We start from the raw sequence: 24,311 nt of genomic DNA on the forward strand, positions 1-24,311 counted from the left end.
ACCCGCCTTGTTTTTGGGGAAAGCCAACGGAGCCCACCAAGGCAGCCTCCAATCATGAAAGCACGTAGAATTTGATCGGCAACACTAAACAGGTGGGCTAAATATTGCTTTTGGCCCAGGAAGTGATTCTCGGGTGGGCCGATCCACCACGTCTGGATGGCCGAAGACAGCTATGGGACCCAATGGTTATTAAAAAACTAATTTAAATTATACTATTATTGCCTATGGAAATTTCAGTTATTAGTTGGTTTTTAATAAATTCTGAAAAAATATTCTAGTAAAAATACATTCTCTCGGTTTTTCTTTCATTTTCCCAAGCATTTTATCCTCGCCAAGTCATAAATACTGAAATAGTAATTAGGACTGATACGGAAACTAAAACGACGCGTCAAACTATGACCTAAATAATTCGACATTAAAACAAAGGTGTTTGGAATTTCGCGGTGACAATCTGCCTTGTTGCAATAAAATCTATGGATTACCGGGTTAGCATAGTTCTAATAGAAATATTAGACTCGATTAATGGAGCCCCTGCCAACTAATTCGCCAAACAGGCCTGTGAACATAAAGTAAGATGCTGTAATAGGCATTTAATGAACAATATCACAATACTTGGAGCGCCTCTGATATACAACATTGTGTTCTACAGAATCATCCGTCGGTTTCAAAAAATGTACCTTCTTACGTTACAGACTACCATGTTCGTTACAGACTACCATGTTCGATATTTCTAAGCCTAAATTTGAAGAGCAAAAAGGTATGAGGTCAATTCACAGACTAGAAACAACTAAAAACTTGTAATCTATCCTCACTAATGCAACCGAGGAAGCCAGGGCCTGTGGATCTTCGATCATACCTTAAATCAAGAATAGGATGCTGATGTGGCTTGAGCTTCGCGTACGTTCTGAACGAGGGTAGGCCCCAGATGTGCACCCCATGAGATGATTCATCCCCATAAGCAAACAATGAGTTATCCCCTTCTGTGCATAAGATGGCAGATTTGGGCATTCGAAGTTCACTGACAATGCTCTTACCAACCTCTTGACTCTGAAAGGATAATCCGTCCACCCACGTGATGAGAACATGAGAACCTATTTTTCCTGTAGTAGAAAGAATGGGTGACGGTGACGGTGACATTGGAATTTGAGAAGTCATGCTATCATTGAACAGCTCAACTTTCTGCCGAAATGAAGCCACCATGCTTTCAAGAGAACCACAACAGGCAAGTGATATGCATACTCCTCGATTTTCCATTTCTGGTATAAAAAATGGCCTGCAATGAAGATTAAATGTTTGATCAGCAAAACAAGGGACAGCAAACTTCAAAACTAAAACACTGGGTGTCAGCCTTCACGAAGATTCTCGAGACTGAAGTGAATCATTAGATGTACAAAATAAGTGTTTTTGCAACCAACCTTCCACAGCTAGAGCCAACTTCCCAAATACAAGGGCCTGAAGAAGAAGCAGTAAGAACTCTACTCCCTCCATCACTTAGCACAACAGAATGAACAGTATGAACTGGGTGCCCAGTCAAGCCCTCCATTACTTGCATGGGTACTGCTGTTTGACGAATATCAAAGACTAAAAGCATGCCATTCTGTCACTATGAGGAAAAAACACTTTATGATACTTCATCTTAATGCATACCAATGATAAAATAAGAGCTTCCCAGCAACCTCACTGAATCTTAATGAAAAAAATAAAGGAAAAAGATATCGGTTAACTAAACCTGCAATCCAGTATAAACATAATGTGTGTTGCTGTTGTCTCCCGAGCACGACCAGGCAGGAGCCTACAAATATCGATATTGTTTTGTAAGTATAAAAAGAAAACGAGATGTTTTTTATTGAAAAAGTATCATTTAATTTTCCTGGTAAAAGTGGTAATAAAACCAATCAGGAAACTTGAAGGCATTCCCGAAGTTCAATCTAAGAGGCTGCGGTAGGACAAGAAAGACTCTTGGATGTTCTGAAGCTGTTTTATACCCTATTAACTATGATTGATCATGTTATAGAAACCACAACTAGGCACATTCCAACCCTTGGATGTATGTTGTCTGCATTTACAAATATAATATTTACTAATCACCCATAACCTTTGGAAATCAAGTGACGCTCCTGAGTTATTTCACAACGTAGTTTTCTAACTTCTATTTATCCTAGACCTCAAAGACTATTTACAATTAAACATTTGAACCATAACAGCAGGGAATAAGTATCAAAACCCTCACACATATTGAACAAACTTATGCACTCTATCTATATATGCTAACAAAAGTTAACAATTAGCACAGAGGAAGAAACAGAACAAGTGGATGATTTAGCTAACACACAAGGAACAGCCGTAGCAGCTATAAAGAAAGAGTACACAAACTCTAAAAAAATGTTACCCCTCTAACATACAAAGAGAAAGCACTTGCAAATTAGACACGAGATTCCTGATAACGGCACAACCTAAGGATGTGCAAACACTACTCTAGCATAAAGTTGATACATGCTAAGACAGTAAGAATTCTAGATTCTTACTGTCACTCACTCTTTCAAGCAGAGCACTGTAAGAATTGTAGATTCGACTATCTGTATTCACAAAAATGACATATATCCAGCAGGCATTTCATGTCAAGATAATTAAATATTGCAAATAATTACAAAAACTTATGAGTCATAAGGTCAAAGAATTACCGGTAAGTCATACTTGAGGACAAGATTATTGCTCCTCATGCTGAATACAAAACACAACCAATAATGTAAATTGACTTTGTTAAAGAGATGTTGGTTAGGCATTTTGGTAACAGACTGCCAAACAGAAAGCACATGAACCTGAAAAGTAATAATTTCTTGCCCAGTGATGCGAGAAGTGCAAGTCCATCAGGAAGGATTGTAAGATCCCTTATAGCTTTAGTATTAGGAGGAAGCTGTATTGTCTCTACTTCATTCTGACTTAGCAAGCTAATCTGCAGAAAGAAATAAAGCATTCCTATAACAAGTATTAAACCTTCACTGAGCCACAAAAAACAAAAAAACAAAAAAAAGCTAGTGGTTCTATTTCCGATGTATGTCTAGGATGTCAAGAAGTACCTTGCTAAGAACATGCTCTCGCTCAATTCCAGGGGCCTTTCCTGAAACCATTATAATTTGACTAGATCCATCTATTCCCATAACCCGAGCTCCATCTAGCTCCAACTCATTCTGCAAATAGGAGAAAGTAGGTTCCATTATAAATATCACTTAAGTTTGAAGCTAGAAAAATCAGCTCCAAGTTAAACAGGAGAAAAAAATGCTGACATAGGTAAAGTTTGCAATAGTACATGCAAAAAAGGGGAAATATGTATAATTTAATCAACTATTTGTTCACCATAATCAAAACCTTGTGTAGAAGTACACTGGATCTGAAAGTGATCATCTTATCGTCTCACAATGAGCCAAAATGAGCAGTTACTTCAATATTAGACAAACGATCTGCAGTCTTACCAAACAGATTGATCCATCTGGAATGGGTCTAGATGCAAGATTCCACTATTCTGCAAAATTTCCATGTCTGAGAGTAAAGAATAAGCCTGGCCTATAAGAACCAGACAGGTACAAAGTTTGTCAAATCCAAAGTTACCTTATCCCTGTATTTGACATATTTAATTCATACCTTTTTTTTTTTCACTTCATGTTTCTTAGCTTCATTGTGCAAATTTTCTAACAACCAAATAAAAAATTGCTAAGTCTAATCCATCAATTCATCTGCTATACCAGCATCAACAATATTTTCTCCAACAGATTTTAAAGTCTCATACACATAAATGTTCATAAGTGACTCAATCTTTCTTCTTTCCTCTTCTTTTTAATAATATGTATGACCCTTAAGAATTCGAATTAGTTTATCCAGATGGCATCCTTCCCAAGTTGCATCATATCTATAATATTGATATGAGTATTCAACAACAACCATTAACCAACAACCATTTTCTACTCTGGCATTCTATTTGGCAACAACTATAAGCAAAAATAGTTGCAAGATACAGGACAAAAAGCAATATAATGAAATTTGCTATACACATTACGACCCATTTGCATGAAAACTCTCAAAGGAGTCCCATAATTCTAATTCAATTTTCTTTTTTAGATTCATAGTCTCATTTCTGACATAAAACTTGAAGTTCCTTAATACCAATTAAATTATTCTGTAAATCCATTTTTATTCAGTTGTTGCATATATCCACAAAATCTAATCTATCTAGTGTTAATCAAATTTTAAGCAAAAAACCAATTTTAATCCTAGGATGAAATTTTATCAGACTGGGATTCATCTGTGAACCTCACTCAATTTTTCTTCCATCGCCTTATTCTGTCATTTATCCAAAATCTCAATTTTTCATCTCAATGGGATTCTTGTTTGATCATAACTTAATTTTGTATAGAAATTGCAGTTTTCCAATTTAACTGTTTGATTATCTCAAATATATTTGTCCATCCTCTTTTGATTCCAACCCTCAATTACCTTTCCTTTTCTCCTTATTTCTTACTTTGTCAATCAAATCTCACTAGGATACCATCATGTTTTAGATTCCCATCCATGCAACTTGGTACAAATTGACCATTCACTTATTTATCTTCTCTTTTTGTGGTTCTCTCTGGATTTGAAAGGAGTGAGGGAACCACTTAGTAGAACTGGACATACAAATTACAAATTTTTCTAAGAGAAAGATATATAATCAGATGGAAGTATTACTTTGTTAAGTTTTCTGAAATGCCACAAGTTTTCAAGTCTGGAATTCATGTCATCATGGCCTAGCATTTCAAATATACTTATATTTCTATTGATACAAGTTCTTTTTTCTTCACAACTTCAATGCAACATTTAACATTTGAAATCATAAGAAATTCACCCCATGAATATATCATTGACCAAGAGTCACCAAACAGAGTTTTCACCATATGAAAAGATAATGTACAAAGAGTATGTGCATTTTGGGTAAAGTCACTTAGGGCAGCTTCAGAAGAATAATATATTTACCACTTCAAAGTTAACATGATGCACCAAAAAATAGAGAGAGAACCTGCAACACAAAGCGGCAATGATGAAGCCCATCATCTCTTACAGACTCAAAGTTGTTTTCTGAAAGTACACAACCAACATTAATTATAATGTAGTCCAATATCAAATGAAGTGTGATTGAATATATAATATATACTGCCAACCATACAAATAAAACAATCTAATTCAAAATATTTGAACAACACCTCGGACAAAAGAGTATGTTGCATTAATGAAGCTAAGGTATCCAGGTTTTACCCAAGGGGTGAGCTGTAGAGATCCACCTTCCATCAGAAGACTTAAAATGCCTCCTCATTTTTGACCCTGATAAAGTGTGTTCCAAGCAAGCCATTTTCTACATCACCAGAATTTAAGAAAATTTTAGACTTCTGCACACACACCAAGAATTCAAAATATTATGGGCCATTTCTATCATGTACTGGTGTTCCCACCACATTGGTTAATACCGACATATCAAACAATTTTTAGTATACTTTTGTTGCTGTATCAAGGCAACATTGGATCATACTAGTTGGTAAGTGCCAGTCTGAAAAGATTCAGACCAGAGTACCAATATCAATGTTTAGAAACTTGGTGCACAAAATGAATTCCAAGAGCTAGTCAGAAATTAATCATCATCATTGATTAAAGTAAGAAAGATCTAATTGATTTCACACCTGTCTTAGGGAACTCTCTGCATCTCTTGCATGCTTCTGCAAACCAGAAAAAAAAACAAACAGCTTATCAGCTAAAAAAAAGCAAGCATCATAACCTACTACATGTCCAGGAAAATTCCCATTCACAATCACCAAAAGGATAGATAATGGGACATGACAGCTTGCTGAACATTTTATTATCAGATTCTAAGCCATACTTCATCAAATAAGCACTAAATACATATAAGTGTGATGCCAAGATTATCAGGAAAGAGAATATGCTACATGATATGGAGTTATGAATTGTGTGGTGGAATTACCTTGTGCTTGTTAATCTCCATGATCAGTTCAGCTTTCTGCACAAACAGTTAAAAATCACTAAAATTACTATAAAGCACTGAAGCGAGTTCCTTCAATATAGTTAATAAATATGCCTCCTCATTCTCAAAATCATTAATACTCATCGTGAATATAATTTATTGCTCCAATAGTGCAGGGAAGAGAGAATATAATGAGAATTATAGTATTCCATCATTTAATTTTAGCCTGATTTAATTGCAAAAACAACTATTCATTACAACTTGAAAAATTACTAGTTAGCATTTAAAATCATTTCCAAGATAAACCATGGTGAGAACATTAACAGTGAATCTACATTTAAAAAAAGGAAAAAGGTATTCTGATCTGCTGTAAAGGTATCCAAAGGAAATAAAAGGATTTGTTGTTACATAAGCTAGGGCTGGGTCAAGGCAACATAATAGATGAGGCATTGTACTGATGCATGCTAGAATAACCCAGAAACCACTTGGATGAACCATATTAATAAAACAACTAAAGAATTGTTAAACCCCTAGTTTCAAAGGGTTGGTGGGAAACGAAGGAGAAATAGACTCTCATACAGAGTGGCAGGCAGTGAGAAAGAGAGTCATCAAGCACTAACAGTATTTGGAAGAGGTACAACATGAAGAACTCACAATAGACCATTCACTGCACTGCTTCCCTTGGTCAAGCATGAATAAGACACTCACCAAATATCAACCTTCTGTGGTTAAATTAGAACCTAGGCTGCTTGACCTGGCCCTACTGCTTATCCTTCATGAATTTAGCATGATTTGCCACCTCCTTTATCCTCAAATAAGGAGACTAGCTCAGCCTCTATTGGTGGGAAACGAAGGAGAAATAGACTCTCATACAGAGTGGCAGGCAGTGAGAAAGAGAGTCATCAAGCACTAACAGTATTTGGAAGAGGTACAACATGAAGAACTCACAATAGACCATTCACTGCACTGCTTCCCTTGGTCAAGCATGAATAAGACACTCACCAAATATCAACCTTCTGTGGTTAAATTAGAACCTAGGCTGCTTGACCTGGCCCTACTGCTTATCCTTCATGAATTTAGCATGATTTGCCACCTCCTTTATCCTCAAATAAGGAGACTAGCTCAGCCTCTATTATTATCATTGTTACACCCAAGATATTGCTTGTGCACTAGGTAGTCTACTTTGCTCATGCTTGTTGCATTTAATGCTTTTCTTCTTGGGGATCATATAGGTCTTATATTAGTCGATAAGGTTAAATAGGGCATAACCAACTATGATCTTCTTGACATAATAGGGCTCACCAGCAATGATTTATAGGAAAATTTACATGTTATGTATTCAAAATAAGTACCAGCATTTTAAAGATTTGATCACTGATTCGTAAGATGGCTAATGTTATCAAGTCACGCAGCTAATAATTTCACAAAACTCAATTTATTCAAGAGGAGGATGATGTCTGGTATTCAAAGGCACACTACATAAATGTTGTTCTACCTGTAAGTACACCCAACATTTATAATTATTAAATTACAGTAAATCAGTTTTGCAGGTGGAAGAAAACAGGTTACAATGTAAATAGAGCCAAAATAAAAATCAGAAAATGCATTTCAGTAGTGCATGTCATCTTAGGTGACTTCCACTGAAACATATGCATAGTAACTTACCTCCAATTTAAGAGATTCATTCTGTTCCCGTAGAGAATGCACTTCCTGAACGAAACAAATTGCCCAACAGTTTAAATGTCATGAATATATAGAAACTGCACTACATTGGAAAAAAAACAAGAACCTTTTCTAGATCATCATTTGGTACAACAATCAGAGGTGCATACAGATTAATCATCTCTTTCCGCCTAAATTTCCTATTACATTGAGGACACTGCAAAATTATGCAAACAAGAATTAAACAAGCAAAACTTCAGACAAATCATACCTTACATATGTTGCTTAAAACATCAATGTCCAGTTCAAACAAGCAACAAGAATTAAAATACCTTTCCAATATTCTTTCCAAATTGCTTAAACCATCTCTCTAGGCATGATCTACCATAAACATGTCCACAGGGTATACAGCTGTAATTACAATGACAAATATATCAGCCTGCAGATCACTTGATGCTTAAGCCACAAACTACCAGAAGAGGACAAAATATTTGTTTCAACAAAAGCATAAAGTTCTTTATGGAGAAGTATAATTCCTAGTCATGACAGCGCAAGCTAAAAATTAGCCTAATTATACATCAACACCTCAAGCATGAGTCAACATAACATGTAACCATAGCTTACTGGTATGATATATTTTAATCATTCTAGACAAATGTGGAGTGACATGGCAATCATTGTTAATATGAGAAAGGTAAGGTCCTCCATAAAAGCAATTGTTATATAATCTAGAATAAGAAATTAACAGTAATTCATTAAATCATCACAACACACTTTCCATAGCATGTTTAGGTTATCCTTCTGTCGTATCTTGCCATATTGGTTGCCACCATGTACCGTATTCAAGTTTGGAATTGGTAAATACAAGTTAACTGCTTTGAAACCCAGGAAATTCAGAATTCTTGTTGCATCCAAAGAGGATGTGTTGGACACGATACTTCTGTTCTGCACCTTAATCATTGTTACCTACTAATTAACAATCTTAGCCACCCATTTTCAAACCAGGTTGAGTCCACTTAGCTAAAATTGGATGCTCAACTGACATGAATATTTTCCATGGAAATACTGATCAATAGCAAATTATTAGATGAGTTTCCCAACATCTTTGTGAGATCATCAATTTTCCAACCAGTGGAAGCAATCTCAATAGCAATCATGAGTTTCCTGATATTTCTTTTGGTTTCAAAGAAATCCTGGAGTGGAATTCAAGATACCCTATGCCAAGCTCTTACGCTTACCAACTGCGAATTAGAATTAACTACAGCACAATAATAGGATAATCAAATGAGTTTGTGTTTGAGCCTGTCTTGAGTAAAGTAAATGTTGGCAATGATTCTTTTGTCATTTTTTCCAGAATTTTTGTCCTTAGTTTCAATAGTTCTTTCGGAAAAGTGATAAATAAGATTTACAATTTTAATATTATCTAAATTTTTTGTAAGATGATAAAGTGCAGATTCTAATATCTGATCACTCTGTCAAGACAAGCACTAGATTTGATTAGGACAAATATAAGAAAAATTAGACATCAAATCAGCAATATAAAAAATTATGGGTGGGAGTTTTCATTAACCCCTATTTTCTTTCTCTTTTAAAGAATTCTTTTCCCTGCATCTACTCTGTCTGAAATATTTTTTATTCTATCCCTTTAGAACTCCTTTTACAATGTCATATAATGATAAATACAATAATGAAGACTCGATCATCCCAATCTTGCATCGTAGGCCTTTGGATTCCATCAATAATAATTTAAGAAGAAAAAAAATGTCAGCGAGAAATATGCGATAACACATCAACAGTCTGAAGCATCAGGTCATTTTTAATCCTACACATTTATAGCAAAGAGATTACAATTTCATCATCAAACATGTAGGATGCCAAAGGCCAATTGGTCTCGGATGTGCCCCAGAAGGGGCATTGTAAAGAAGAACTCTAATCCCATGGTGCCCAGATGAGAAGATTTTGCAAATATGAAGAGCACTAGGTTCAAGCACCAAGCAACATCCAGTTATATCTTATCAAAGATGGAGAACATGTTTGGACATAATTTAGAGATAAGCATCTTATGCACAGTACTGAATCTACAATACACGAAGTATATCTCACAATATCAATATAATCTCAATCTCGCCGTACTCCCAACTCTACCAGAGCCAAAGTGCCGTGCGATACTAAGTTTAGAGAAACTGAAAAAAGAAAGAATAAAACAAAATAAATCAACAAAAACAAGAAAACCCTAATATTTTGCTTACCAGACACGATGAGGTCCATCGGCGCTCCACGTCTCGAAGCAAACGGGGCAACTGGGGAAAAGGGAACGGTCCAACTCCACCCCATCCGTCTTGTCCAAACCCTCGCTCTCCCCTCCTCCACCTTTCCCCTTCTCCTCCGTCGTCTCCACTACCTCCTCTTGCTCGTCCCGCCCGTCGTTGGCGTCTTCCCCTTCGGTTTCCTCGTCCGAATCCACCACGACCTCCACGGCGCCGGGAAACGGCTCCTCCGATCGCCGCACCGCCTCCAGCGCCTCCTCGAAAGCCTCCGAGATCGAGAGTTCCGCCGCAGCTGTTTCGGCTATGGTTTCCGAGAGGTCGACGTAGACCGCTTCGTCGGGACGAAAGGAAACCACCACGGAATCGTCCACGGTGGGCTCGTTGTCCTCATCGTCTTCGTCCTCGCTCTCTTCGCGCTCGTCCCCTTCTACTTCGGGACCTCGAGGAGGAATGTTCGACGCCATGAACAGCGATGGAGGAAGGGGCAAGGAGAAGGCGAACGTTCGTTTTGGGAAGCAGAGACTCCGTTAACGGCGTGATGCGGGCTTTCTCAGGACGACGACGCCTGTGCAGTCTGCAGGGAACGTGCTGCGGGCTGGGAAATCAGAGTTGTGCGGGGATGCGATCCAAATTGTTAGAAGAAAAAGACCTTTCTACTCTTTAATTCCCCGCTTGCGAGGGGATGTGGCGACAAACAGAGATTGTAACATTTTGTGGGGCATACATGTTATATTAAAGTAATATACAGGGCAAATATGTCATTTCATAACCTTGCACTAAAGTCCCCAGCGATCTTAAAGTCGAGTCCGGGCGTGACCCGACTTTGTCAAGCGTTCCTACGGCCATGGCGAGCAGCGCATCGGCGGAGCGCAGAAAAGGATGGTGGTGGCGGAGGGCGACGGAATGCGCCGCGCGAGGAAGTGGAACACCTTGTGCCCCTGGCCCTCCCACCCGCCGCTGTGGGCTCTGCGGCGCTGTCGCTTACTGCTCCACCGCCCACCAGGTCAGTTAAAACCCTTCTTCGTCGCTTTTATCTAATTTTCCTTCATCTCTTCTTGTGCGTTATAATCTCCTTTTTTCCGACCATCGCGTTGATTGTCTTAATTCCCGTTACTCGTATAACGTCTTCGTGAATATCCTTTCCGATTCCTTCAATTGTTCGTAACCTGATAATATTCTTGGGTTTAGAAGATTTCCCCTTTTTTGATCCTTTATTGAGGTTATTGATGGAAAAAATGAATAAATTGGATGATGTCAGGAGCAAGAATTTTCAAAAAGATGGTTAAATGAATGACTAGAAAAACCAGGAAGTTTTGGCCACTGAGAACTGGTTGCGAGCAATCCTTGTCGAACTTGTTTTTCCCTTCAATGAGGCAATGCACAATACATATGTCATGAGCGCGGTTACTTTAGTTAAAAGACATTTTCCATTAACTCTGTACAAATGCAAATTTTATATCTATTTTAGAGTCACCATCTTCTTCAGCTAGGTCTAGTCTTAGGCTATGGTCACTTGGTGGAAACGAGTGTTCAGAACTTCTTTAAGGGAGTCCAAGCACCAAACTAGCAAGGGCATCAAGACAGTAATTGGACACCAATTGACCAAAAAATCTAAGTTGATAGGTTATGGGCTGACTAGTATATATATTTGATGGAAGCAATAAAGTAGGACTTTGATCATGTGAAAACCTAAATAGCAGATATAACATCTACTCAAGACTTGAAAAGGAGATTTTTTTAATATTAAAAACAAGTCATGAGCCACCAGGTAGCTTGTACTCCTTGCTCTGATACCACATGATACAGGACAGAAGCTGTAAAAACAGAACCATTCGAAGAATGAAGGAATTTTTTAATGAAAATTGGCCATGACCCATCCTTATAATTGTGGGCTTACTTAATTGCTTTGCAAATAAGAAAGATTCCTATGATATTATCAAAGTACAAACTTACCTTTCAAAATTTTATTTTGGGTAATTAAATCAGAAAAAACACAAATTAGCAAAAGACCCAGAAATTTCTAAAACAAAAATCCAATGACATGTTTAATTGCCTCATCATGTCTTTGTCCATGCTTCCTGAGGATTGGCTGTTGTGAGGATATACTTAAAAGTGTATGCTATTGTGCTTCACGCATCTCTATTTTCTTATGATACATCTAATGGCTAACATAGAACTCATGTCAATCTTCTACGTTTCATTTTGCAGATTTCACATTGGACATATCATAAAAAGGAATGTACAAGGCTTGAAGAACAGATGAGGCATGTGGATATATTAAGTGATTTCCCCTTTACATTCTTTATTGAAGACATAAACCAGGTTACCCATATTTTTCCTTTTACTTTCAACTTATTGTTCTAAACTAAGATTTTATGGCATGTATATGCTAGTATGAATCTTAAGGATCTCATGCTCTTTATCTATATTTACATTGTCATCTTGCTTTTGTAATACAATTCTGTACCAAATGGATTTATACGGTTATGTGTGAAAGTGCATGATATTTAAATGTTTACGAAGTTCTTAAAGTTATTATAGTATATGGGCATGTTCGTAATTACATAGTGGCAGCTCATGCTTTAAAGATTATATTATTATTGATTTTAAATCATGAAGAATTTGTATGAGGTAAGTAAATGAGTGGAGTGCTCCTCTTTCAATAGATTTGTCACCTTTATGCATATCATGACCAAGCCTTGTTTGAGGACTCCTTTTCTGAAGAGATTTCTTGTAAGTGCTATTTAAACATATCATTATTTTAAACAATGTCATGAATTTCCTTTCATGTTTACTCTTTAAAAATGATCTTTCTTACTTATTGTCTATTTTTTTATGTTGTTATTTCACTCTTCGAATGATTTACTTGGTGCTTGTAAAAGCAGGAGAGTAGATGTTCTTTTTTTACTTCAAAGGGTCTCCACCAGATAGGACTATGGAAATCTGAGTGCAGCTGTGGATCATTAGCTGTTTCGATGAATGAGTTGTGGTTTGTGTGGTTTACTTTCTTCAGAATCCTGCTTTTTCTGTTCCTTGACAACTTATTTCCAACTGCTGCTTTTTTGTTCTCTGACAACCATTTTTCTGAATACAAGTTAATATTAGTATCCGTTAGATAACTTCCTGTTGAATTCAGAAAGAGTGAACCATTTCTCTCTCTAGTTTAATCTCTTACTAATGTAAAATCAGTGTAGCTATCCGTTAAGAGGAAACTTTGAGACTCGGTACTTGTGCTCAATTTGTGCCTGGAAGTAAAAATATTCTGGGGATCACAATTATGTGGAAGGCATGTTCTCCAGTTTAGGAGGAATGCGAGTGTTTGATATTTACTAAAAGGGGTTGCCAAATTCATTAGGGGACATTGCACAGTGAATGTAGGTATAGGATTGTGTGGAACCACTAGTATATTTTTCGTCTCTCATTTTCTTGGAATTTGGTTATATAGACAAAAATGGGAAGGGGAGTATAGTTGGTCAGGAGTCCATGCCTTTCACCAACCATATACCCCTTTTCTACTATATAAAGATTTAGTCATCCATATACATGAACACAAACTATATGTGTAGATAATATTTGTTTGCATTTAGGAAGTACAGCACTGGTCGTATCCCTTTGACATACATAGATGCATACACTGATTATGTTATATATACATATGTGAACATGTAAAAATCTGTGTCAATGCATATATATGTAAAAATGTCCAGGTGGATATGTTTATTTATATATGTATTTAATAAAATATCTTCATTTAATATAACTGTATCTAACTGAAAACATGTTACATGGCAGGTTAAATGATAATTGGAGTCTGCCAAGTTCCCTATGCCCATGTGCTGGTATATTTTCTCTTTCTCTCATAGTGCAATCAGGCTTCTTTGCTGTTTTTAAATTAGCTAGTGCCACACAACTCTCAACAGAACCAAAAAGTCAACTGTCAAGTTGTTTGAGCTGCTGGGAAGATTATTACCAGTGGAGATGTCTGCCACTCGATTCGCCAGTCGCATTATTACTTCACTGGGTACTCCAAGTTTTCCTTTTAAAGCAACTATGTATAACTTGGTCTTTAATCTGGATGCCTGTGACTTTGTCACTTATAATGACTGCTAGACAACAAGCTCATTTTCCATCCTTGCTTTGATATTCTTTCTGTCTTGTGCTTTAGACATGCATGAGCCAACTGAGTATTATTCTGGTGCTGTGTTGGCTAATTAAAGTGTAAAATCCTCTCGCTTGTCCTTCTTGTTTCACCAATATTTGTCTTCTTTCCTGACTTGTGCTGTTCCCTAACATTTGAAGCCCTTCACTGATCAGCACATCCATTACAATATTGTAACACCCTTGATGCTTGTGGTTATGATAACCATGTCCAGAACATCTAGCACTTTATAGAAGATATCCTGCAAAGTATAATGAAACAGAATTAGATAGTGGCTATCTGGTACGACACCTGGGCAATGATGATATGTGGATTTCAAAAATAATAATTGGTAGCTTATCTTGAATCATAAGTTGCATATGCAAGCTAAATTTTGGCATGGTATTGCATGATACTTTATTATGTAAACTCCTCCTTGCTAAGGACATGTGATTCTAACGAAAGAAATGACTTGAAATTGTATCTTCATGTTATAACCAAATATGTCTAACCAGTAGAAGGGCTTATTTAAATGAAAAAGGTTATTCTTTGCTGTATAACTTAGCCTGTCATAACATAAAGCATAAAGTTATCGCACAACAATATCCTTTTTCTATTATCTTTTGGTATTCTTCCCATTTCTCTTATATCATAGTAAATTCCATCTCTATATGAGTGTTGTCAAAACCCTGCAGTTTGTGCATATGTAAATTCTTCTACCAGAAGGTTAGTTACTTGTGCATTCTTACCCTGTCATTTTGTGCCTACTTTGAATATCTTTCTACATTAAAATAGGAAAGTATTCTTACCCTTTGAAATGAAGTCTGTAAATCAGTCTAGGAAAAATATCAAATTTAGTTGAAAATTTTGTAATTTTTTTTTCTTCAATTACAGCCACTAACTGTGTATCACTGCTTTCAACTTTTGGCTGCCCAAGGCTCAATTTCAGAAGTTAAGGACGAATTAAATATACACTATTTAGGTAAAAAGAATCTCTTTTGTATCTTGGTGATTTATCAATATGCCTGATTTTCAATATTGCAGAATTCTGTTTTTTGGACATTCTGTAGAAACACTTTGAATTTCTCTGTGCTTTAATTGTATAACAGCACTTGTATGTCAACTGTATATCATCTTTCTTCAATTTTTTATTGATTGTCCATTTATAGATGATATAGTTGTTTTTTTACATTTGATTGAAGATGAACTATTTTTTTATCGAATTGCAATAATAATGATATGGTTTAGCATCAAAATATATAAAATAGGTGTAGCATTAGGCTACAAGCATCTTTGTTGTGATTTTGAGTGAACATTATTTGTTATGACTTGTTTTGTATATTGCATGTTTTCATGTGAGTTCCATATTAAAGTTAGATTACACTATTTGTTCCATGTGATTGTGGACCACGTGCTTGTATACTGTAGCACAAGTTCACACAATTCATGCTGTAACTTATTATTTGAAGGACCTGAGAAAGAGCTTTTGCAACTTGGGGTCTTTGGAGAGTTGCTGGCACTTTTTTCTGGAGTTCAAATACATATGGACCTTGTTGGTCCAGCAGTTCCACAATTTAGGTTGGTTTTCTAATTTACTTTTTCATATAAGTTTAAGATTGTGTTCTTTCTTGTTGATTATGGTCGCCAATTTAATATGAATTTGAGGTTGTTGGCAACATCAATTTTCTTGAATTGGTATTCAATAATGACTTCATTGTAATAGGCTTTTTCATCTATCCTTTATCTCAAAACAAATTCACCTTATTGTGTATGAACAAGAACCATCTGTTTGATTTTTGCTGTTATTTCAGTTTGTTGCTAAGCACCTGCAACTTTATTGGTAAGTTTATTAATGTCCAAAGTTGAGTAGATTTATGAAGCCACATAGATGACTAAAGCTGGTCCTTCTGTTGTTTATGAAATTGATTTCTATTTTGTAATGGAGATTGTCTTGCCATGATTACACATCTGGATTAACAGTTCATCCTTCATTCTGCCTACTAAATGACTTGAAGAATTATACAAGGAATTTATGCATTACATAATTGTTTGCTGCATTACAAATGTTGAGTCCTCCACAAGTTGTAATAGTGGTTCCTCAATTTTCGAATAGATTTTGTAGTTGTTTTTTATGCTAATTAGAATATGAAATTCATCCATTTTATTCAACTATAAGAACCTCTATAACATTATAGATATTGGTATGCACATAGTGTTGAAGCCTTCAAACCATTGCAAGGTTGTGCTGTTGTGATCTTGGATTCAGAGGTTTTCTGAGTCACAGTAAGCACACCATTGAAAAAGGGGAACAGGTTAGGTTGTTCTTTGAGCACATGGTTTCAAATACCAGTTGTATTGGTGTGTTTTGATCTATATATACTAGTATGGTTTAGGCCTGGTACCAGATTATATATTTTCATACTGTCAGTATTCTTTTTTTAATGTTTTTCAGCATATGAGGTGGTATAGATCGGCAAACTGCCTGGTTTACCAATATTTTACCAGTTCAACAACTTGTCGAAACTGGTATAGGACCAGTACTCAAGACCATGCTTGAGCATGTATTCAAGATGCAAAGAAGCTCGCTTTACATTTGCATACAGTTCTTTTTATCAACTCCCTCTAGCATCTGATATTCTCATGTTAGCATAGCGCCTTGGGCTTCCTTTTGCAGCTTTGACAAACATGAGTGTTTTGTCTCTTTGTTTCTGTTGTTTTCCGTATATGTTTTTTCTTACTGTCGGATACACTGTGTGTGTGTGTGTGTGTGATAGAGAGAGGAGGGGTGATAGAGAAGCTGCCTTCTTGTTGTGCTAGTGCTTTCTTTTTTATTTTTAGGTTTTTGCTTTTGTACTGCTTCCTACAGAATTTTTGTATATCTCCTCAGTTTTAAGGTCACAAAAATACTCATTATAGTAACTCAACTGTTATTAGCCAGTAAACAAGATCTCCTATTTCTTTCCTGTTGCGAGATTGGAGAGGGGAAACATTTGTGGGAGTGTATGCCAAGGCATGCTTGATAAATCATGGTGAGATAAATCTTATAAGATTATCAAATGGTTGTATTGACATTTTTGTTGTTTCACATTTTTTTCGTTCACCTTCTTTTCTTTCTGTGTACATATGTTTCATGTGACTGACAGTGGTCCAAATATTTATATAACATTCTGTTGTACAGAATTTATTTATGCCCCTTGCTATTGACTTTATGTTCTTGTGTGTTTATTGTAGGGATGGGAAAACAGTAAGCCTCTGCAAGTACCTTCCTTGCGCTGAGCAGGACTGTATATGTAAGTCTTCATGTGCAGATTCTGGTGCAAGGAGATTAAATGGAAAATGTGTTACAGTACATATAAAGCTTCACAAAGGTTTCTACCATGACATACGTAGGAACATATTAAAGGTCAATTTTTGTTTACTATCCATGTTTTAGAGGTTTCTTGAACTGAAAATTTTTAAGTAGATATAACTTGCATTTAAATAGTGAACATGATGTGGGATCATAACTTTGCAAGTTATGTTTGCTTGTCTAGACAGCTGTTTTGTTGTACTTGTGGAAGGGCAGCATATATAATGCAAACACTTGCAGAATTTTAGGTGTCATGTATTTAAGATAAAATATTTTTTTTCATGTTTTGGTTTCATCATTTCTATTTTGACTCCATAGAGTGTAGAATGCTATCCAGCAAATGCTGATATGGACAGTGTTTCTAGTGACATGAAAAGGACACTAAAAGAAAATCCAAAAATCTGTATTTTGTTAAGCTGATTAAAATCTCTGCATACAAATAACCCCCACTCATTCAGTGACAAAATGTTGAAGCTTAATTGCTGAAGGCAAAAAGTGACAGAATGAAGGGAACAGAGATGTTAAATTTCCAAGTGGTACATACCTCCAATGTTTTCCATCAAGAAAGGTAAACCAAAAGAATAAATGATAAACGTACCTTGTCTGGATACTTCTATAATCCTCAAACCAAGGAAGGTGCAAAAATTTCAGGAATATACATGTACAAGTACAAATTCTGCATGAACTAGCTTTCACTCAAGAGTGACTTTAAGAAACAATTTAGTTCTATATTGATATGGATGCTAGATAATCTTGATAATAAACAAGGTAAAATTTCGATTCTCTCTAGACTAAGAAAATGTATCAATAGTAAAAATTGAATTAAATATTGTGATGTGATGTACTTAACATGTTCTTGTTTTCATCGTCACATGTCAGTTTTGAATGAATTGATATGATGGATTGGCAGGTTGATATCAAGCTAAATTTGATATACGTTCTAAATTATAGCATGCATTGTGCAAACTCTTTGTTTGTTGCTTTCTTGATACTCATAGGGAGGAAATATCTCAGATCTCTATGACAAGCTTGGATTTCTATACTTATTATTTATGAGCTATTTTCAGGATTCATATCCTCACCTTATTATTGCTCCGAATGCTGGTGTTGCTGCTTATTCTAGTTGGTCACCCACTATTGTAAGTCATCCATACCATAGCATTCTTTTCCTCCTTGTGGTTATGATCAATTTCAATCAATTTTATTGCGGGGAAACTTAACTGGGCCCTCTATGCTCAGTCTCCTAGATGGAATAATAGTGTCAACTTACAGAATGGTTATAAGTATGATAACATAAGCTTCTTGGTATTACATTAACATTGATTTGTTACATTGGGATATAGATGAGATAGGGTTTCTCCTTAGTTTCTCGAAAATATTATGATGGTTAGATCAATCCTCTATAGGAAAATTTGATGAAGCTGATACTATAAACAAACTTCCAATGTGGACAGGCAGATCTTGGCAAGTGTGTTTCATCATACCATTACCGGTGTCAAGAAAATATGAGATTTATCATTGATTACCCGGATTGAGTCTCATGTCGGTGTCAAAGTATATCATTGTATACTTAGAAGCACATTGCACTTACTGGTAGTTTGAACTATGGAATGCTTGCCTTTTCTTGTTCGGACAGCTTCTGCATTCTAGTTTAGGGATGCAGCCAACTGATTGAACCTCGGTTTCAGGAGCTAATTAAGGAAATGGGCATCCCAGCCATATTTACGGACTTCTGTGAGGAAGCTGCAAATCTAGCTGCCGATTGCATAAGCACTGTCACTAGCCTACCTCTCAGGCTGCCAGTATATCTGTTAACCTGTTCTTATGCCCTTCAATTTCGAAGCCTGGCCAAAAAAATCTGGAACCTAACTGGCTTCTTGTTTTGCAGATTCAAATCAATCCATTTAGGCAGCCGATGGTGGTGGAAGATAGCGCGTTATACGTCCCATGCTACTCAAATTGCTTTCTCTTTGGGATGTGATTGTATACAAGGTTTATTATTTGGTTTCTCATAAAGACACTTGGGGTAGAGGTTTGAACTATGTGTTGAAGAAACAGAGCTTTTCTATCCTGTCAAAGATTGTTCGTTCTATACAACGTGCATCTATCAGTTTTTGTGGGATGCCTTTTGTTCTTTAATGACATCTTATTGATCTTTAATTGTGTTGATGAAAAGAACTAGTAAGTTATGGTTATCAAGAGACCATCAAATTGAACATCATGTATAGGAACAATCACAAACACACTTCAATCCCTATCGAAATAGACAACCCACAGAGCTTTGCAACTCAATCTCATGTGCGCACACACCATCCTCGCATTATCCTACCCACACTGGCACTCAGATATCGACGTCACAATAGACCCTGTCGAACGTGGGCGTCGCGGAGAAGCTCACGAGCACAGGCGCGCAGTAAACCCTCAGCGTGTAGTGCTTCGTCTTTACCACCCCCACCTTCAACCTTATCCTCGCCCTTACCCTCACCTCCAACCCCACCTTCCCGGCCGACCGGTCGTGCTTCAGGCTCTTCTCCACCGATCCCAGCAGCGGCGTCGACGTTGCCGCCGCGATCACGTCGAGCGTCGTCACGTTCCGCCGCCGCTGGTAGAATGGTGCAACCTCCGTGAAGGCCACCATCTGGTCGTCGTACCAAACCGTGACCTCCATGAAGTCGTAGTACACTGAGACCCGGTGGTTGCGGTTGTAGGACCGGAGCGTGAGGTCGAAGGTGGCGTTGAGCGCGTGGCTGGCCGTGAGGTTGAAGCCGTAGACGCGGGCGTCGTCGACGGTGTACTCGAGCGCCTTCGGGCGGACGACAAGCCAAAAGATGAGGACGACGAGGCTGACGAGCACGATGATGCCAAAGCCGGTGAAAACGATGCACGGGAGGATGCCGGGGCGCGAACGCCGGCTGGGCCACGGGCGCTCGCGGACCATGGCGGTGAGTGTGGTTGCTGCCGAGGACGAGTGGCGCAGGGATTGGAACGGATATATAGAGCCGAGTTGAGAGTGTGTAGGGAATGTTTCGGGGAGTGCAAAAGTGGCGATCACAGGCTGTATGAAAGCAGAAAGCTTGCATTGTCCTTTGTTCTTTTTCGGCTTTGAATGTTGTTTTTAGTCACCGGAAACCTCCATGAACAACTCAGTAAGCAGTGCCAGAGAGCTGCATACTGCGTATATTTCACATCTCTCTCATCAAAATCGTTGATGTTTGCAGTGTCAAAATCCTGTGGTCCACGTTCCAAAGCACACAGCATTAGATTAGAACCAAAGTGGGTGAGGCCGTAAACCTGTTAATCCTTATCGCTTTGATGGATTGAGATGCCTCGTCTCGAGATTGTTCCAAGTATATTTCCCCTCTTGCTCAAGCTTTTTCTCTTGCCCTCCAGCCCAAGTTATGCTCTTGTATAGGGAACAGGGTTGTTGTCACAGGGCCCATGCGGACGTGTCAGGAATCGACTACAGAGATGGGCCTCAAACGGATTATAAGGCCCACAAACGTAGCCCAGCCGTTACTTGCCCCGACACCGATATAAAATGACAAATTTAGAGCCACGTATTTTGCTTATTGTAAATGAAAAAGCTCTTTGAGTTAGGATTATATTGTTGATATGAAATTTTATTTACTGACCTCGTTACTAACTGATGATGAGGTTATCGGTGACGACTTGATTTTGAATCATATGCGTAAGGGTTAAGAAATAACTGGGAAGATAGCTCGGGTGTCGACACTTGTGAACTAAGAAGATTAGAATTGGATGAGATGTTCGATCTAATCCCTCCTATAACGTTAGAACAAAGGTCGAGAGTAAAATTATGGGTGACCATTGACTAATCTGGATAATAGTAGATTTGGTTTAGAAGAGTTGTTTTACGGTGTTTCCTCTTAGAGTTACTGCTGTTGGCTTGGGTGTGTGTCATGTCATGCGAGTCCCGATCTCCATGTCGAGCTGACAGTCCGTGTCAAACTGCAATTGGAGGGTGAATTATCCTCTTATCATTAACTAAAGCATCGCATAGAAGAGATGACACATTTCCAATGTAGTTCTGTGTGATCGATGCTGATCTATGGCAAACCTTCAGTGAAATTTCCTCACGAGGAGAATGCAACACCAGATGGAGAAAGATCTTTTTCCGGCAGATGGACGCGATGACGAAGACGATGGAGAACACAGCGTGCCCACTTCGGCGGTGATCTCAAATGGCGGAGCCAAAACAAAAACAGTATGATTAGGGTGTGGATTAATTAGGTCCGACCCTGCATCCTTTTTATGATGTAGTGTGAGATGAGAGTGCCAATAGCTAGCTAGCTTCTCCATGTCCCATGTTTCCGAGCCAAGAGCAGGCGGCAGTGGACACTCGGCAGAGCACTACATTGCAACGCTCCCTCCATTATCAAGTACTTTTGAGCTCGATACGGCCGCCCCAACCCCGGCATCAGATACATAGGAGCCACTGACTGCTCGTCGTATACCACCCAAAACAATGGACCTCTTTATCCGAAGTCTCATCGGGAAGAAGTCAAGACTTCACCGAAAAGTAAAAGCATGCTGGCTGAAGTCGTAGTGCCGACTAAGATAAATGAGCTAGTGGGAGTGCCACAAAGCAGTGCTTATTTATATTGCCTCTCTTCTCGGCCTTCTCTTATTGGCCTCTCCCCTCACTGCGGCCAGTGGTGGCTTTCCAACAATATCTGCAAGCTGGTGGTGGTAGTGGTGGTGGTGGTTGTGCGAAAGGAAAACTCTGGTGAGCAACTTTTATTGCCACCCCGTTTAAGAACTATGAGTGGCTTCTGCGTAGGAACTCCTCACGTATCCACAAAGAAAACACGAAGTATAAATACTGGATTAGTATGATGACAATTATTGAGTGCGACCTTATCACTTGTTCAACTCATGCTGTCTTATGTAAACGTAAACGTGGAGCGGACAGAGGAACTAAGCATGCAAGAATTAAGCAACTGTGAATGCATGCATTTGCTCCGAAGTGTTCGTCTTAGACTCCTGCTATCACTCATATGCATATATAATGTAGGAGTTGGAGAAGTAACACGTTGTTCTACGTCACTATTCCATCTCCATGCCCTTTAATAAAGACTCATTTTGTTGCACCCCATGTATAAAAGAATGCAGGATCATCAAAGGATACTGCTTGCTGGGAACTTATGAGTAGCATGTAGATTACTGGATGCATGCTTAGTGAAGTATATTAGAGTTAATCATAGTCTTCTGTCTTGTATATTAGAGTTGATCCTTTTGGATTATTATTATTATCAGTGAGACAAGCATGCAGTAGTCATTCGTAAACCACCAATCATGTATATTTAAGATTAAGAATGTAGAAAGACCGAACGGGATTATTCTTTTATCAACCAACGCAGAGTTCTATTAGCTTTAGTTCTCTAGATATCCTATGAGACCATATCTTTGACACGGCCACTGTAGGCTATGATGATGGCTAGAACAATGAAAGAGTTAAAAGCAGTAGAAGTCATCTATCTCCGTATATATGAATCGAACTTAATCTAACTACTACACAAAGCAAGAAATGACATTGGATTCCATCAACCTTAGAATTGCTTGAAGTATCGAGTCCCGAAGTCCTTCTCCTAACATGTCCATGTTTGTTGGCCGAGAAGTTTAAGGCATGCACTAGATGTTTACTGAAGCAGATAGTATAGGTTCCACGCATGGCTCAAAGGAAGAAACACTGCACGTCCCAAGGGACATTGGGTGATGCTGCTTCAAGACTGTCATTGGATCTCTATCTATCGTTATGCTTTGTGTGGACTAATTCTTTCTCCCTGTAACTAAATTACTATAGGCAAAGATAATGACAGAAAAAAGGAACCGCAATCATCAACTTGTTATTTGCTCATACGAACCATTCCTTTTATTCTTGCACTTCGCTAGTGGAATCTTTGACGCTACCTAAAATCGGCATGCATTTTTTTGCTCTTCTGAGACGTACCAACCACTAGGCTGAAGCTCTTTGGTCAATGACATGCAACGCGGTATAACATAGGCCGAAAAAGGTCAAAGAAAAGGTTAAACAAGTTAGCCTTAACAAAGAAGTTCTTTAATGGGGGTATCCATTCTTCTTTCATAAGCTACATTACGTAATAGTGGACATCCATGAAATCCTCCTTAAGTTACTTGATGATTTGTGTTAAAGACTAAGACAAGTTAACCTTAAGAAAACATATCATCGATGCAGTAGCTATGCCTTCTCCCGTAAGCAACATAACGTGATAAAGGACGTCCACGAAATCCTCCTTAAGTTATTGAATGATTTCTCATGATAATATTTGAGACGAGTCAAATTGCTCATGAGAATATGTTGAAAGGAATTCAACGTAAGCAATTCTAATACCAAAAAAGTAACCATGCATTCACTTTACATAAAGCATCAAAGACTTTATGAAAGATTGATATTGTAGACAAAAGTTCACAGTGAAAAGTAACGAGGCATAAAACATCAACTTTCCAATTAAGAGATATAATCTTAGTGAATCGAGCTTTGTTTATTGTGCAAGACCAATGAGAGACAGGCTTGGCTGTTCTTGATATTTTGGTCAATAGAACAATCATTCCATATATGCAATAACTTGAGCTGTCTCATCTCATTCCCTCTCGGTCTCCATTAGCATTGCCTCACTCATTTATATGTCCATTGATCATCCAGTTCGCTTGTCATAGAGTGGGGTGCATGGTAGAAAAGTTCTTGAATAAATCTCATCATTCTCTTTTTGATTAGGTCCACCCAATAAATCGTAGTCCAATCGCAGTCCAGATCTATGGTTTCGGCCAGTTAAATCAAAAGGCTATCTACCTAATCTTTTTCTTTATTTTGCCTTTTGATTCATTGTAATACTTCAACCTAATCTTCGCATC

At 37.7% G+C, this 24,311-nt stretch overlaps 3 protein-coding genes across 5 annotated transcripts; 1 reads left to right on the top strand and 2 right to left on the bottom strand.

Moving 5' to 3' along the window:
• Positions 1-565: 565 nt before the first annotated feature.
• Positions 566-10,579, bottom strand: LOC103975864 (uncharacterized). Of its 2 annotated transcripts, XM_009390978.3 has the most exons (14): positions 9,913-10,579; positions 7,996-8,074; positions 7,791-7,880; positions 7,667-7,711; positions 6,002-6,037; positions 5,703-5,738; positions 5,284-5,380; positions 5,048-5,106; positions 3,078-3,188; positions 2,820-2,953; positions 2,682-2,721; positions 1,730-1,792; positions 1,416-1,597; positions 566-1,273 (listed from the first exon to the last, which is right to left on the bottom strand). In XM_009390978.3, the coding sequence occupies exons 1-14, from the start codon at positions 10,392-10,394 to the stop codon at positions 778-780; spliced, it is 1,950 nt and encodes a 649-aa protein (XP_009389253.2). In that variant the 5' UTR covers positions 10,395-10,579; the 3' UTR covers positions 566-777. The 2 variants fall into 2 exon arrangements, with proteins under 2 accessions (XP_009389253.2, XP_009389255.2); XM_009390980.3 differs by lacking the exon at positions 566-1,273 and having other exon boundaries at positions 1,461-1,603; positions 9,913-10,577.
• A 148-nt stretch (positions 10,580-10,727) lies between these two features.
• On the top strand, positions 10,728-19,556 carry LOC103975863 (uncharacterized). 2 transcript variants are annotated; one of them, XM_065094325.1, is made up of 11 exons: positions 10,728-10,933; positions 12,139-12,252; positions 12,813-12,919; positions 13,723-13,769; positions 13,851-13,951; positions 14,963-15,050; positions 15,538-15,646; positions 17,300-17,471; positions 18,485-18,556; positions 19,106-19,219; positions 19,306-19,556. In XM_065094325.1, exons 1-11 carry the CDS (start codon positions 10,775-10,777, stop codon positions 19,396-19,398), a joined length of 1,176 nt encoding a protein of 391 aa, XP_064950397.1. In that variant the 5' UTR covers positions 10,728-10,774; the 3' UTR covers positions 19,399-19,556. The 2 variants fall into 2 exon arrangements, with proteins under 2 accessions (XP_064950397.1, XP_009389251.2); XM_009390976.2 differs by having other exon boundaries at positions 10,734-10,933; positions 12,816-12,919.
• Positions 19,557-19,618: 62 nt separating this feature from the next.
• LOC135603820 (uncharacterized protein At1g08160-like) lies at positions 19,619-20,521 on the bottom strand. Its single transcript, XM_065094326.1, has one exon. The coding sequence runs from the start codon at positions 20,353-20,355 to the stop codon at positions 19,759-19,761; it is 597 nt and encodes a 198-aa protein (XP_064950398.1). The 5' UTR covers positions 20,356-20,521; the 3' UTR covers positions 19,619-19,758.
• Between the last annotated feature and the right edge of the window lie 3,790 nt (positions 20,522-24,311).

This window comes from Musa acuminata, chromosome BXJ1-2 (assembly GCF_036884655.1).
Source record: "Musa acuminata AAA Group cultivar baxijiao chromosome BXJ1-2, Cavendish_Baxijiao_AAA, whole genome shotgun sequence".
Taxonomy (NCBI): domain Eukaryota; kingdom Viridiplantae; phylum Streptophyta; class Magnoliopsida; order Zingiberales; family Musaceae; genus Musa; species Musa acuminata.